General features: G+C 44.0%; 2 protein-coding genes across 2 annotated transcripts; one reads left to right on the plus strand and one right to left on the minus strand.

The window, feature by feature from the left end:
* Positions 1-441: 441 nt before the first annotated feature.
* Positions 442-1940, plus strand: LOC137912525 (tubulin alpha-1A chain). The gene is made up of 3 exons (XM_068756678.1): positions 442-661; positions 735-883; positions 960-1940. The coding sequence occupies exons 1-3, from the start codon at positions 541-543 to the stop codon at positions 1938-1940; spliced, it is 1251 nt and encodes a 416-aa protein (XP_068612779.1). The 5' UTR covers positions 442-540.
* Positions 1941-7579: 5639 nt separating this feature from the next.
* Positions 7580-13293, minus strand: LOC137912531 (protein FAM168A-like). Its single transcript, XM_068756686.1, has 6 exons — positions 13202-13293; positions 11683-11763; positions 8898-9043; positions 8243-8429; positions 7879-8005; positions 7580-7702 (listed from the first exon to the last, which is right to left on the minus strand). The coding sequence occupies exons 1-5, from the start codon at positions 13269-13271 to the stop codon at positions 7893-7895; spliced, it is 597 nt and encodes a 198-aa protein (XP_068612787.1). The 5' UTR covers positions 13272-13293; the 3' UTR covers positions 7580-7702; positions 7879-7892.
* Between the last annotated feature and the right edge of the window lie 3354 nt (positions 13294-16647).

A 16647-nucleotide genomic window follows, 5' to 3' on the forward strand; every position in this document is an offset into this window, starting at 1 on the left:
GGGATGGAGATCATTATCAATTTATTGGATGCAGCAGCAAACAATGCCTGAAATAATATGGTAAAATAATCCCGCTCTTTACATGGCAAGTGAAAACGTTCTCTACATGAACAACCATTTGACCCCTTTGGACGTGATTATTATTATTCTGTTATTCATAATGAATAATCACACAGCTGTGATTTGAGTGATCTTTTCTTTACTTGCTGCCACATCCGATGTGATTTTGGATCCACAGCCGGTGGGATATTCCACACAGGATTTGTATTTGTGCTCGTTTTGCAAAATGGGGAGAGTGAGGGATGAAAAGAGGAAGGGGGGGGGGGGCGCTGGAGCAGGGAGGTGCCTCTCCTCCTGCACCGACTCCTCATCTCCGATAGGGGGCGGATCCGGCTCCAGCTAAATGAAGCCGTAACGTTTTGTTTTCTCCTGCCACAGCGTGAGTGCATCTCCATCCACGTTGGTCAGGCTGGCGTCCAGATCGGAAACGCCTGCTGGGAGCTCTACTGTCTGGAGCACGGGATCCAGCCGAACGGACAGATGCCCAGCGATAAGACCATTGGAGGAGGAGACGATTCGTTCAACACCTTCTTCAGTGAGACCGGGGCTGGGAAGCACGTCCCTCGGGCGGTTTTTGTGGACCTGGAGCCCACCGTCATCGGTAAATGTTCTTTCCATCAGCCATTGATTGTTGTGAACTGCAGTTGTTGCAGTGTGTGCTCCCCTCCTCTTAGACGAGGTGCGCACTGGGACCTACCGCCAGCTTTTCCACCCAGAACAGTTGATTACAGGCAAGGAGGACGCCGCCAACAACTACGCCCGCGGACACTACACCATCGGCAAGGAGATCATCGACATCGTCTTGGACAGGATCCGTAAACTGGTGGGCGTTTGGTCAGCAGAAACAAATGCAGTGACCATATCTCATGCGTGATCTTTGCCCCCCCCTCCGTCCTCAGGCTGACCAGTGCACGGGCCTTCAGGGCTTCCTGGTGTTCCACAGCTTCGGAGGCGGCACCGGCTCCGGTTTCACCTCCCTGCTGATGGAGCGTCTCTCCGTGGACTACGGCAAGAAGTCCAAGCTGGAGTTCTCCATCTACCCGGCCCCCCAGGTGTCCACCGCCGTGGTGGAGCCCTACAACGCCATCCTGACCACCCACACCACCCTGGAGCACTCCGACTGCGCCTTCATGGTGGATAACGAGGCCATCTACGACATCTGCCGCAGGAACCTCGACATCGACCGCCCCAGCTACACCAACCTGAACAGGCTGATCGGTCAGATCGTGTCCTCCATCACCGCCTCCCTTCGTTTCGACGGCGCCCTCAACGTTGATCTGACGGAGTTCCAGACCAACCTGGTGCCGTATCCTCGCATCCACTTCCCTCTGGCCACCTACGCCCCCGTCATCTCTGCCGAGAAGGCCTACCATGAGCAGCTGTCAGTGGCAGAGATCACCAACGCCTGCTTCGAGCCGGCCAATCAGATGGTGAAGTGTGACCCTCGCCACGGCAAATACATGGCCTGCTGCCTGCTGTATCGCGGCGACGTGGTGCCCAAAGATGTCAACGCTGCCATTGCAACCATCAAGACCAAGCGCACCATCCAGTTTGTGGACTGGTGCCCCACTGGCTTTAAGGTGGGGATCAACTACCAGCCGCCCACGGTGGTCCCCGGCGGAGACCTGGCCAAGGTCCAGAGGGCCGTGTGCATGCTCAGCAACACCACCGCCATCGCAGAGGCCTGGGCTCGCCTCGACCACAAGTTCGACCTGATGTACGCCAAGCGTGCCTTCGTCCACTGGTATGTGGGCGAGGGGATGGAGGAGGGGGAGTTCTCGGAGGCCAGGGAGGATATGGCGGCTCTGGAGAAGGATTATGAGGAGGTTGGAGTCGATAGCATCGAGGGTGAGGGAGATGAGGAAGGAGAGGAGTATTAAGTTTAACACGAAGGCGTTAGAGAAACAGAAGCCGTTCCAAATAATCTGTGACGTGCAGATTTTGTTGTCTTGTTAATTATTAACATTTTCCTGTTAATGGATTTCAATTGAGTGTTCATTTTTGTTCAAGCATTACAAAGAAAATTCCTGTTTTGAAATGCCTCGTTTGAATAAATGATAAACGTTCCTGAAGTTCCAAATAAAACACATCAAACCAAATGAACATGTGTTCATTTGTTAATGGACTAATCGATCTAAAGTTTAGCCAAAGTGACTTTCACCATCGACCTGGAGTTCCCACATCGCCAAAGAGAGCGTCCCGATGGAGACGTTGTTTGGCCTGAAGACTGCGTGATCACTGGTAGCACAACATGTGCAGACAGACACACACCCTTCACAATAGTTGTGCAATGCTTGTGCAATAGTTCAACATAAGATAACTTTTTAATCTCTTCTCGCATCCACTCAACCTTTTAATGTAATAAAAACCATCCTTGAAATATAGTCTAAGGGTCTCATTAGGACTTTAAATTGGCATTGTCACTCAATGATTTACTCAGAATAATCATTTAATGGTGTTTTATCTGACGAACATTAATTTAAGACGTGTTTATTTTTAAAATAATCTAAATTACAACAGTTGATAGCTGGGGCTGCAGGGGGCGCCGTTACATTTCATCTTGCCTGAACTGTTAACATTTACGCCTGTAAATAATGAAAGGGAGTTTCTATTTAAGCATCAAATTAAGAATTAATCACGTGATATTTTTCCTTGTGTTTTGGTTGTTTAGAAACTTGCAGGAGGGATATATATATATATATATACATATTGTGTTACTGGCAACTAACATCCTCTCTCGTCACAGTGCAGCAAGTCTCCCTCCTTCCTGTAACATTTACAAAACCACAGAGAAGTTTGACTTGTTCAAAGTCATCTTTCACGCTGCCTTGTCCCTTAAAGTTCATTCCTGGCCCATAAAGCAGCCGTTGGTCCACAAATCGAGGATGTTGTCCGTTGATCTGACACATTATCACGAATAAAATAATGGCTTAAAGAAAGATCTCACAAGACAAGCTTCCTTTTATAGGAAAATTTTAATAGTTATTCAATGTTCTACATTTTACAGTAAATATACAATTACAAACTTGGCTTAGTTATAGTACTAAGATCACTAACTGATCTTTAAGGAAAAAAAACCCTCAACGACAAAAAAAATAAAGAAAAAAAAGGGTAAGAAAACAGAATTCAAACAGATTTACACTTCATATCACAAGCCTGACGCTGGTCACTCTGGACCATATATCTAACATACAATTCACTTCTCTCAACGCTGAACAGACGTTGGGCTTCTGTTTCGAACACAACCTTACGGTAACAGATATACCATAGCATGTGCAAACTGGGTACCAAAATAAAATTTCCAAAGATGGGGTTGTTCCTAATACCCGATCCGGTGGGGTGGGGGGGCGGTGGATACAAATATCCTCTTTACTTGTTTTTTTTTGGAAGACAAGGAATTTCCACTTTTTGCATCACATTTAGTGTCAAATTAAACTTAGAGATACCTCTGACAAATTGAAATTAAAAAGCTGCAGCGGAACATCAAAGACATTTAAGAACCTACCATTCAGTGTGATAGTAGTGTTTTAGTATATACTCATGAGAACTAAGACTTAACAAGGCAAAAAAAAAGAAAAAAAGACGATGCAAGAAGAGGAGGCGTAATGAATGGTTCTGCAGAAATAACAGGAGAGTAATTATTTAAGTTACCATTTAGAAATGTCACCAAGAACTGAAGGATGGACAACAAAAATCTGGTAAAACTGAAGACAACTTTGCATTTCCCCACATAAACACAAGTGTTAAACTGTCCATTTCCACTGAAGTGCAAATTGAAATAAATGAAAGGGGGAGGAATGGAGGGGAATGAAGAAGCAGTTTCACCATCTTGTTTGAAGAAACCCACTAAAGATTTCCCAAATGATCCATCAGTCTCCACCTTGAAAAAAAAAAAGAGTTCCAAAAGTTGAATAGCAATGGACCACAGCCCAAAAAGAAACGCATTCTTACTTATGAGATAAAACCAAATATGAATCTGTCATCAGGTTTTTGGATGTAGTCCAAAATTAGGATTTTTGAAATGTGTAAAGAAAAAAGAAACCTTGGAGGACAACCCTCAAATAACTTCCACGGCGTCAGTGGAGACATCTAGTGGCCGTTTTAAGGAATAACAAAAATACAATGCAAGATGCTCTACAGTTCAATGTGACAAGTTAGACTGAAAGCAAATAAAAGGCCAGAAAGAGGGTTAAAAGAGCAAAAACAACAAAATAATTGTGCATCTTTGGGATAAACCTAAATGCTTGAATGGTTGCAGGGATGCAAAATGGCTTCTGAGGGGAGACGTGGCAGAGAATGAGAGGGACAACGCAGAACATACGGCACTAAAGATAAAGGAGAATCAGGCGATATGCATTAATAACAACGCAACACACAGAATAGCATTAGGAAAATACATCTACAGGAAGCAGCACGTAACAAACTCAGAATACGCCGGAAAAAAAGGAACACACTGACAAACGGTTGGGAGAAATATGGCACAGAACGAAGGCGTGGCGGCTGAGGGTTTCTAAGATGTCACTCAGTTCATCTGTCCACTCGCAGAACTGAAATGGACAGCAAAGACGTCTCCCAAAAGCATCCTGGTAACCCCTATTTCAGTCGACCAATAAAAATGCTCGTCATTTCAGATCTGCTGCGAATTCTTCCTCAAGATCTGTCAAACCAGGAGATAATTACACAAAGTGAGGAATTGGCCTCGACAATTTCCACTAGACCTTGGTCTTAACTTCTCTCCTCAGCGACTGATATGTGGACAGAAATGAGCACGAAAAAAGAAAATAAAAAAACTTCTTAAAACAAACAGTAGCTGCCACACTGATGCAACCATGCTTAGCTAGAAATACATTACTGTACCACTTGCTGTATAAATATACTGCATTTTATTTTTTAAACAGCTCCAATGCTATAGTGAAATACGCCTGAATAATATGCATACCCATAATGTTTACTTGACCTAAGGGGGAAAAAAAAAAAAAACAACTCAAGATTTAACTGAGGAATACCGACGGAGTAGTGGTTGTTTAAATAAATCCAAGTTACATTACTAATTAATAAAACAAGTTACATTACTGCTGTCGCAAGAAAATCCAGTCGCTCGTTTCAGTTTTATCGGCTTGAATTTAAATGTACGAGAACATTGTATAATCCTCGTGTTGAAAACATCTGCTTGATATTTCCAGAAATACAAGTGTTGGAGTTTTCGTCCGACAGCAGCAGCGCGATGTAATATTGTCTTGAGAATTAGCCTATTAGCGTATAAACATCGACCTTATCGTTTTATTCTTAATTACAATATAAATTGCTTTATCCTCCCTCCTGCACTACAAATCCTAGGTACCTGCTACTTGGCATTAAATTACAGCCATCAAGTTTGTTTGTTTTTGTCTTGTACTGTGCAATTGTTTTCCTCACAAACTCATTCAAAACCCAAATTTTTGACATGCTCGACACTTCTTAGCAGTAACTGTATTTATTATTTCATGGTCGCTGCATACGGAGCCTGTAATCCACATTTCAGGGATTACGACAAGAAAAAATAATAAAGAATCAATTCAAAATAGTTACTGTACGTTAATAGTTGGAGGCATTCCCTCTTATTTTATTGCATTATAAAACCACTTCCATCAACATACCTGCACATTAAATGCTTTTTGTTACACCAATCTGTATTCTACAAATTACAAAGTTGTGATTTCAATCTCCTTTTTATTTTGAATCCTGAAAAATACCACAGGCCTCAGGTTAAATATCAAACCCCACCACACAGTGTGTTTGTAGTGTTTGTTTACGATGCATCATCAATGCCTTTCCGTGTACGTACAGTTTATGCCATGCGAAGCATAAAGGTGACACAAAATGGCTGTGCGTGGTCCATGTCTCTTCGGCTCCATTATTATCCTCAGCAATCAAAAATAATCATAAAATGAGGCTCCATGCTGGACTTTATATAAAATGGAGAATATACTTTAATGTAGATTTCAGTATCTCTGGGGGGGGAGCAAATCTTCCATAGAAATTACTGAAAATCTAAAAAGTCTCCGAGAAGCTAGGAAAGGTCACACAGGATTAATTGTGTGAGCTGACCCCCCCCCCCACCCCACTTGACAGAACCGGTTTAACCGGTGGTACTGCAGCACAGATCCAAACTCTCGGTTTTATTTCTTAATATTCTTTCTGGCCATAAAATCTGAACAATTCCAATTCGAAAGAGAAAACACATAAAAAGTGGACCAAATTCTGAGAATAAAATAATCTCCAAGACATGGACCAGGTGTGTGGACTCGTTACAGCCTTCTGACTGGACTCAATCTCTTCCTCAAGTGGTGCAACCACCACGCATGTCGTTGGTTTGGTCACTTCAGCACTAACGGCACAGTGGAATGGACCCGTGGACTGAATCCCATCAGTCAATCAGCACATGCATCGGACTGGACTACATGTAAAGAGTTTGGGATTCGATCTATGGAGCGTTTGACGTTTCCATCTGGAAGACGGGAGGAGGAAGAGATGGCAGCGTCACGTGTTGGAACCACCAAGTCAGACGTGTTTTGTGTTTGTGCATTCAAATGCAGCGACCGAACGCTTCTACGCTTCACCGTCTCGTCCTGCTCTCCTCTTTCTGAATCCCTTAAACTCCTCCTCTGCCACGCACACGTTATTGTACGGCCGGTGCCACTAAGTCAGCATATGTTCCGCGATACACCACAGGAGCCCCCGCGTGCGTGTGTGTGTGTGTGTGTGGCAATTACTGTATATGTTAATTATAAATATCTGTACACTTTCTAAATGGACCAACCTACATTAAGGTTAAGATTTTGAGTGCCACAAAATACCAGTCTGCATAGCATGTAGCATTCAGAGGGTCTCGTCTTCCAACTCTGACCTGGTTACTAAATGCCAACGGGAACACAACAGGAAGGGGAATGACCAGTAAGCTCGCTGCTCATGACGACATCACACGCGCGAGAACATGGAACGGGACATATGATGGCCTGACGACTGCCGGACAGACCGCGACGTGCTGGAAGACAACTGAGATTAAAATAAAGTGGATGAAACAGAGGAAGAACGAAGGCAGGAAAAGAAAACCCGCCAATAAAAAAAACGAAGGAGCGATATAAAATGAATCTAATAACCTGACGAAAGGAAAGTCCTGCTCGTGTTAAAACCCTGTGCTGATAGTTTGTCATTAGAAAATTTGGCAGCATAAGTCAATAAGTCTTTGATGTGACGGATGAAGACGATGAGGGATAAGTGCCTAATAACTTTCCAGCTAACCGAGCAGCGGTAGGAAGGACCAGACGCACACCAGCACGACACGGAAACGGGAACAGATGACACCTGTGATTGGCCGAGAGTCCTTCTGGAGTTCCAAATGGACGCAGCAAAAGAAAGCGATTAAAAAAAAAAGGAAAGAAAATAAAAAAATAAGGTAATGACTGGTTGGCAAATGAACGGTGTGAAAAACAAAAAGCAGCTTTTGGAAAAATGTTAGAGAATTTTGAACAATAATAATAGTAAAGTGGCTGTTGCACTTTAGTTGTTGTTTTTGTTCTTGCAGACAGGTGCCGAGTTCCTGTGGTTACCGGTGGGAGCCCGTGTGAGATTGAGAAGTTGCATACGATGATGGACTCCAGATCTGTTGGGGAAGAAGAGCAGAGGCTCACATTGGTGACGGATTCAAAAGGCCGCCAGGGATCGGCGTCTGCGAAGAAGACCGGTGGATGGAAAGGTCAGACGACGACAGTTTGTCCGAGAGCGAAGAGGAGGAGAAGATGGGGCTGTGGGAAGCAGACGGAGGACGGAATCACTCACGCGACAGGCGGGCTCTACCAGTGAGGCGGTACGTAGCTGTACCCAGGTGTCCCTTGGGGCCTGTAGGTTGGCACGGTTACTGGGTGTCCTCCAATCTGGGCGTGCTGGGGCGTTGTCAGCAGGGTGCCTGCAGGATAGCGGCGTTAACACACTGACCAAGGAAGGCTTGCTGGTCCCGCGTCCCGCGCCATTAAGTGCCGGTACACATTTACTTTACACAGAATTTACTCTAGTTCTAAACACGACAGAAAGCATCAACATAACTCGATCACACACATTCAGTGAGCGAGAGCTAAAAAAAAAAACGAGTCTGCACGAGTCTGTCTGAGACTCCTCACCGTATCGACAGCGCTTCTGGACCTACCTGCGCTCATGGCCATGGTTGTCCCAGCTACCATCCCCATGGCAGCCATGCCGTTGTTGCGGGGTGCGGTCACGGGGACGGGGGCGGGGTAGAGGGCTGTGGAGGGGATGCTGTTTGGCTGCACCACGGTGGTGTGATGGATGACATGTGGCTGAGCCGCATACACCGGCTGGGTATAGTAGGCTCCCTGCAGGGACAGACACAGGGGATTGGGGGGGGGGGGGGGTTAAGGTTATTAAATGGAGTTTATATATCAAGAATTCTTTCAAGAGTTTAAGAGAATTAGACAGAAAACACTCAGACCGACGCGACTTTCATTTCATTTTTTCCTTCTCACAATTTTGCCCTTAAGATAAAAAAAAAAAAGGTACCAGGGACACGCCGGCTCTTCTGACGCTTTATAACTGAATCTCAGACTAAGACACTGCTTTTTAAATCAATTTCCAAAACCGGCAGGGGTTTTCCAAGGATATGAAAGGACCCTTTTACAACGGATTTCTGATCCTGATATTATTACCGGTAGGCATTAGATTAGATAAATTTGCATTAAACACATTTTGATGCTGCGTAAGAAAAGAAAAAAGGCTGATTACATCACACACACTGCACATTTATTGCCATTTAATAATATCAATAAATAGAAGGAAGACCTTACCTGTGCGTATAAGTTCTGCTGAGGGTAGGCACTGCGGATGGGGTACATTGCTGTTGGGTAGGGGGTGGGGGTCGGGGTGTAGGGAGGGGGCGCTCCATTTGACTGAGTGGGGGACACTTTGTATGGGGTGCCCGCTGAAGTATATCCTAAAAATGAAATGGAAAAATACAAAAATGGAAGGAAGATTTAAAATACTGTTGAGCAATCCACTTCATTCACTGTCAAGACTTTCCTTTCGTAAACATGCAGAAACTGCTAAATTAGCATGTTTGCCCTTCTAGCCCCTGTTCTACGCACCACTGTTAGAATAACTCGGACTGAGGGAGATTTTATCGTCAGCTGCTGAATGCTTAGACGCCACCGTGAGCATACAGAGGCTGCAATGCTCTGGAGAGCTCTGCAGAGGGAAGTTGTTATTCTGAGTCACAACACCCCCTCTCGCAAGCACGAAGACACGTGATGCATTGTTGTTAAAAAAAGAACGAAGGTTTTCTGATTCAGTGCCTCAATACAGGAAAATAATCATCTTGATATGCTTGCTGCATGTTTTAAGAATCATTCTACTCAGACATGAAGGTACCGAAGGTTAGATGCCACTTCACCTTTTTTTTGTTTTTACATTTCCTAAACATTCCACCAGATGGAGAAGTGATGCCATCTTAAAACAGTAGTCAAATGTTGGTGCCTTAAAACGCGAGTCTCACCATGGATACTACCGTATATATATATTTTTTAAACTGGGAAGCAGCTGTGTAGTTTCTATAACATATTTCTGTTTTTACAGCAACAACAACAAAAACTCAACTGCAAAGAAACACGCCACTCTGATTTAAGCACAGACACCTCTTTTTTCCTGGCACTATATTTACTAAAAATCCGAAAAGCACAAGATCAATCGCAGAACAGTGAAGGCCTCTTATTCATGTCTGCTGTTCAGTGGCTCCTCTGTGCGGTGCAGTACACCCGACCGGCCACGAGGAGGAGCCTGAAGGTCAAACATGCTACTAGCTAGGTGCTGTTGTGGAGGCTTATGAAAGCGTTCCTCTTGCACAAGGACAAGGGAACAAAGAGATGCTGGAGCTTCTGTGTGTCTAAACCTGCACGTGTCTGTCTGCATACTGTCGCACACACTCTTTGCCCTCGCGTTGGAGGACAATGGCGCGTGACAATTACCCACAAACCCTGCTGATAGCAAACAGTTTGTCTATTCGAATGGTTTGGAGCAATTCATGCCGTTGACCAAGATGTGTTTCTAATCAACACATCGCAGCTGGCTCTTCTGGAGGAGCTTTCGTCTAGGAAGCAAATCTACTTTCACCACGCGGCGTGGCAGGACGGAGACTAAGATATCGAGAGTTACATTTTTTAAAAAAAAAGGAAATATTTAAACAACAGTCTCAATAATTACGTTCAAGTCTCCTGCCGGAATAAAGCAGGATGAAGCTGCACCAAAGCAAACCTAATATTTTCCTAGACTTCAAAAAGATAAAAAGCAAACTGGGGGAGGGGATAAGCTTCAAAAGCAGCACAAATGAATTCTAGAATTCTGCCACACCAAGATGCATCTAATTCAGAACAAGGGGACCATTAAAGTAGCCATCTGTGTCCACCTGCTTTAAAGAATCCGGTGCTTGCTTTAATAATTGCAGTAAAACTTTTCAATACATTTTTATTCGGTCAACAATCAACATCAAGTATTCTGAAACGAACACTTTTATTCATTTTGAGATATTCCCACAAAACACACAAAAGGTCTTTTTTAACCAGTTTAGCACCTAATCCATCTGCATACTTCTTGGTTTTTAAGATTAAATTATAGAGCACTAATTTGTTTTAACTACTTTATTTCCCTTTTTTTGTCAACCCTTTGCTCAGATTGACTGAATGTTTTCTTCTGTTCCCTTTTCTTTGTTTTGTGTCTCATGCATCCGAGTCTGATCTTGGATTATCTATCTCTACATGATGTTTGTACCAATTAGTTGAGTGATAAATACAAAGCTTGTAGAAGATCTAAAAATAAACAGCATTCACATGGAAAGACAATAATCCTAATTGAGATCTTTATAGATTATCTGGGCTTCTGGAGTGAAAAGCTCAACATCAGACTGAACTACATCCATCCAGACATGCATCGTGAAAGCATTGAGACAACCGTTATTCCCATCGGTCACATGGGGCAGCCACTGAGCCCCAGCAGAGCACCTATCTGCTGCTGTGGGGCCGTTAATGGCCGGCTTCCTATCCCTTTCATCACCGATGCCCTTCAGAGGGGGATCATCACTTTACTGCCTTCACGTCATCACAGCCTCTCTGGAGCTGCAACAACAGTCTTATTGCTGAAAATAGACTGGAGTGAGCCACATGTTGGATTACATCTGGACTGCATTTTCAAATCAACTTAGAATCCCAACAAAACAGAAGCAACTTGGCCTTTAATTAAGAATATGTTACATAAGCAAAGGCAGATTCAGTGCAGCAGCAAATAGCTCGTCTGACTTGTGCGGAATTAATTCAGCACATTAAGTGTCATCTCAGTCTTAACAGACGCGCTGATTTTCATTTCCCACAGAGACGTTCCTCAAAGTGTGAAGGGAGTGGCGACAATGATTACGCCTAAGCAAGATATTTTTTGAATATTGTTCTGGTGGAGCAAACGAACCAGGAACAGACAGCAATTCCATGCTCTCTGAATTATTGGTTTCATCTCAATGGGATCCAAACAACAACAACGTTGGTTCTGCCTGCACGTTTACTGTCACCATGTGACTACAGTGGCTGGCCTTACCTGGTGGATACCCAGGACTGCCTGTTTGATAGAGGTTGGGTGTATAGGTGGGAGCCGTGGCAGGATACCCGCCTGGATAGCCTGCAGGACATCACAGATGTGAGAAAAAGTATCAGACACCAGAGCTCAGCAAACAGTCACAAACACACAACCATTTTTTTTTTTTTTTTAAATGTCTGCACTAATAACACGCTCGGCTAAATGTGGCTTACATACAGATGAGACACACCTGCCAATATGGTGTGGGAGGAGATAAATTCATACACATTAACAATCCAAGCAGACGTGGGGGGGGGGGGGGGGGGTCAAATCGTCAAATGTACATCAAACATGTTACATTTTGAAAAAGCTTCTCCTGATTAGTTGAGTTTGACAGAGCAGCACAAAGAGGGAGGCGGCGAGGAGGAGCAAGTAGAGATAGCAGGATGTGTCGTCGGCCTCAGGGGGCGTCTGCAGCTTTGCACCTTTACTGTATCCAGGTAGAGTTGCCGTCTGCTTCCGAGGAATGCAGAGACGTCCGCCAAAGAACACCTCTAATAAAGATCCAATAACTTCAGTCTGGTTTAAATATCAGTTCAACCCGTGCAACATTCAAAGTGTCTGACCCTGAACCCGACCCCCCGGTACATCGGCTCGGGTCATTGTGGGAATCAAACTCATTAAGGACTCATCACATGAAAAGCTGCCTGCCAACTTGGAAGAACAAAACGATGAGTACCAGCATGCCGTTGTTTTGGATCCATCAGCGTGTAAACACAGAGTTAGTATCTGTCTCTTATTCATTTAGTTTATAAACGTATATAAAGATTCAAATCTTTAACACAGAGAAAACTGAGACCAACTTGAGCCTGCTAAGAGGCCTATTTTTGAAGGTCATTTAGCTTGAATGTAATTTCAAATGTTAACTATGAAATTTAAATATTTGTAGACAATCCTATTCTTTATTTTTTTGCATCAAGTCAAAAGGAGGAGGAACTGTCTGTTTGGGCGCAGTTTCATTCAACGTTATACAAGAAACAGACACAGACATCTTCTCGCTGTAGCCCGTTCACCGACCGACACACCGACAGCCGGCGCGTGTAAACAAGCAGCTCTCCAGGTCACGGTCCAGGTTTACCTGCTGCTCGCCACCTCCTCTTGATTGGTTACAATTATTACCTCATACCTTCCACGATCCTAATCCAACATGTTTTATACAGCATCAACTCATTTCTATTACAAGTACACAAAAGGTTAAAGTCTGGTGCAAACAAGCAACTTATATTTTTGGCATCACTGCTGTGAGACCCACATGGGGAAAGGGGGGGGGGGGGGGGGGGGAAGTCACAGCTCCACAGAACCAGTCACTGTTGGGCTAAAGATATTAACGCTTAGTCATTTCTGTCTGAAACCTTTAAAGACATTGACTTAAAACCGATTAAATCCATTTTGAGCTTAATATATTCCCGTTAAAAAAATGGGCACCTGTAGACTAAATTTCAGCAACCTGTGTGTGTGTGTGTGTGTGTGTTCGTCTCACCTGCAAAGGCCATGTTCTTCGGGTTCCCATACGGGGTTCCTGGCTGAACGGGACTGTAGACTGGATTCATGGCTGAAGATAACCTGTTCTTGCTGAAATAGAAAGTGTGGCAGAGAGGGTGATAAGAGAAGACAGAGCAAAATGGAGGGGAGAGAAATGTGAGGCATACAAATTCGGGAGGGGGGGGGGGAAGCGTTACGATTACCAAGAACACGCACAGACTCGTACGTACTAAATATAAGAAAGTGAATCTTCCTCAGGAACGCTCAACACAGTTTGTATTTAAGAACACATAATGTGAGAATAAAACAAGGCACGAGTGTCAACAAGAAAGCACGAGGACACATGGATCCACAGAAAATAATGATTTGGTTTCCTGTGTGGCGTTAAGAACAGCTAGCCAAACGTTCGGGGTGTTCCACCTAGAAGGGCAAGGTGAGCGCTACAGGCCTGAGTTACAGGGCATGACTGAATGGAAGAGCGGCCACTGGAAATGGGTCCTGGGAATGAAGGGGGGGGGGGGGGGGGCGCTAAAGTATTTATACAATCATCTCCCTGAGGCATCTTTTCCTACCGACCTCACAACGTTCACGGAAAGAACTCAAGCGCTCCTTAATCATTCAGCTTACCTGTTCATACCATGTGCATGTATGAGTGTGTGTGTGTGTGTGTGTGTGTGTGTTTTTGTGCATGTGAGAGTGTGTGCATGCGTGTCCCGTACCTCTTGTGCGTGTCTGGTTGATACATGAAACTGAATTTGTCTGTGGGATGCCCGCTCGCCATTCTTGCTGTATGCAAATGAGGAGGGAGTGGTAGTGGATATGCAAATCTGAAATTAAAACAGCGAAAGGTCATGATTACGACGAAAATAGCAAAAGCAAAATAATAAAATTAAATTAAAGAAAAACAAAAAACAAGCACCAGTGCAACGGCAAATGATTAGTGACAGCAGCAGAGGGCGGTGGGTGGGGGGGGGGGGGGGGTGTTGGAGTGTTGCGTCTTCAGCCACCGAAAAATGCATTTAACAACTGTGATAAATAAACAATGCATGGATAAAACAACTTGTAAATATAGTGAGGAATGACCTGCGGTTGCTTCTGTTGTATTCACAATATCTCTTTACTGCGTGTTCTTTTTTAAAGAAGGCTTCTGTGGCAGCGCTAACAGATAAAAGAGCCTTGAGGCATGTTGTATTTGTTCCACTAAACAGAGCCTTTAAGAAGTGTGCAGGTCCAAAACACAGTGAAGCATGAGTGCGAGAGCATCTCTGTGCGTGTGTGTGTGCGTGTGTGATTGTGTGTTTGATTCTTGTTTATATCCATTTAATATCAGCAGCAAATCAAACATTAACACAACCAAATCAAAAACCGCTGCATTCCCAGTGAGCAGGTAAATGACAGACAGGCAGACAGAACACAGCAGAAAGAGGCAGGTTCTTGAACCGGGGCGTTAGTCGGCGCTAAAAGCATTGCACAAACAGAGCAGAGCAGGTGTGTGCGGTGAGCTGCATGCTATGCCATTTTATTTTCTGTGTATCTTCTGTTGTTGGCAGCCATCGGGCCGGTTCTGTCTGGTTTTATTGTGCGTCGTGCAGGAGACTCCTTGAAATATACTGTGGCACACTCTCCATACGTGGCACATCACCCTGTCAGAACTAATTTGTCCAATTCTGCTTCCTGTAAATATAAACGTGTGTTCCATCGGAGCAAAAAGACACATTTCGCGGTCATAATTCCAGAGGCTACGCTGTTTTCCTATTGATGCCAAGCGGCTCCAAGCGCCTCACCGCTCCATCTAGGAACACCGACGTCCAAAACCTTCAGACGCATTACAGCTGAATGAGACCACGGACACATGGCCGACGTTTCTTTGTGGTCCTTAAAAAGCACAGATTTTTTGAAAGACGCATGAATGCCCACTCAAAAAAATGAACAAAATCTGTGTCTGGCTCATAATTCACCTGTTCCTGTTTCATAACGAAAAATATCCCCAGGGAAATTGATTTACTCACGCCGAACATCACGTACCCTTTTCCTCATTAATCTTCTCTATCACCTGTGCTTTCATTCCTTCACAAGGACTCTGCCTCCCATCTTTCATTCCATTCTGTCACCTATTTACTTTTTTTTTTTTTTTTGATGTGTGTCATATTTAATTACTCTTTCTAAATTAAAATTGGAGGGTAACATTAAAAAATAAAGACCATAGAAAATTGCAGCTTTGTACTTACGAGCAGCAGGACTAGCCTTTAACCAGAGGCGATTGTGAATATCATGAAAAATTTCACGATGAGCCATCCAATAACGGAGACAATTCAAACCATGCACGCAAATCTGCAGCATTGTCATCATTTAGGAAATGACATCACAAGCCCATAGGCCATTTTTGCATTAAGTATGTCTTTGTGGCACATTTAAATAATTCTATAGGAGGGACTATCACAAAAAACAGCCATCTAAAGTTGTTGTTTAAAAAAAAAACTACCCCTGTGCTCCGAATCCTGCCAAACACAAAAACTACCAAATTACACGTTTGACATATTCGTGTTCATCTACTGAACTGTGCGTGGGGGTGTAAGCAAAGGGTGATGCAAGCGAATGAGCGAGAACAGCAAAGGTACCGTGGCATGTCTAACAAAGGTGTGCATGTGACGAACAGAAGAAAGAGATGCATTTGCTATGGAGTGTCCAACCACAAATGTTTGTTTCCAAGGGGTGGAGATGCTTCAGGGCAGGCTCCAATCATTAAAAATCAAAGACGCGACAGCCTTCTGTTCAAAAACTCCATGACTGTAAAGACTACTGAGGACAAAGTAAACGCCATACTGCTCATAGAAAATGTCACAACCGCATCCACACTTGGCTACAGACAGATGCCAGTAAAAAAAAAACAAAAAACGACCGCTGCCAGGCACTTTGAGCAAACGGTTTGGTTTGACGAGTCAAAGTAATTTAAGCACAGCATAACTGGCATTCAGCAGAGCTTTTATTGCGAGGGAGCAGCATAACTGCAGGTGCATAATGTTCCCGAGCTGCCAGAAGCCACTGAGGACCATTTATGGTCAGAAACTGATGGTTTTTATAGCAGTTGTACCTTTGAATGACTCTTAATGTTGATGAAGATTGACTTTTCACTGCTCCATGATAGAAACACAGCTGACATAAAAGACATGGGTGATGTTGACTGTCTTAATCAGTTAGAGCGTTGCCGTTCTTGGAGGACAGCTATAATAAAACTGCACATGTAAGTGTTTTCACGCATCTACTGACAGCCATTGCGCCTGCCACTGAGATGACAGTCAAATAACCATTGAGGCCTCACAGCCACCATCCCCAACAAGGAGCTGGATTTCACTTTTTAGGCTGACCAGAAACACTGCCATGAACCGACAACTAGTTTTCCGTTCTATTAGACCAGTCCTAATCTGATTACTTGTTAAAAAACAG

This window comes from Brachionichthys hirsutus, unplaced genomic scaffold (assembly GCF_040956055.1).
Source record: "Brachionichthys hirsutus isolate HB-005 unplaced genomic scaffold, CSIRO-AGI_Bhir_v1 contig_976, whole genome shotgun sequence".
NCBI lineage: Eukaryota > Metazoa > Chordata > Actinopteri > Lophiiformes > Brachionichthyidae > Brachionichthys > Brachionichthys hirsutus.

Coding starts and splice junctions, on each gene's coding strand:
- LOC137912525 (XM_068756678.1), top strand. CDS start 541: ATGCCCAGCGATAAGACCATTGGAGGAGGAGACGATTCGTTCAACACC. Junction 662..734: donor CCTGGAGCCCACCGTCATCG/GTAAATGTTCTT, acceptor CCCTCCTCTTAG/ACGAGGTGCGCACTGGGACC. Junction 884..959: donor TGGACAGGATCCGTAAACTG/GTGGGCGTTTGG, acceptor CTCCGTCCTCAG/GCTGACCAGTGCACGGGCCT.
- LOC137912531 (XM_068756686.1), bottom strand. CDS start 13,271: ATGAATCCAGTCTACAGTCCCGTTCAGCCAGGAACCCCGTATGGGAAC. Junction 11,764..13,201: donor GAAGAACATGGCCTTTGCAG/GTGAGACGAACA, acceptor GATGTCCTGCAG/GCTATCCAGGCGGGTATCCT. Junction 8,006..8,242: donor AACCATGGCCATGAGCGCAG/GTAGGTCCAGAA, acceptor GCTATCCTGCAG/GCACCCTGCTGACAACGCCC.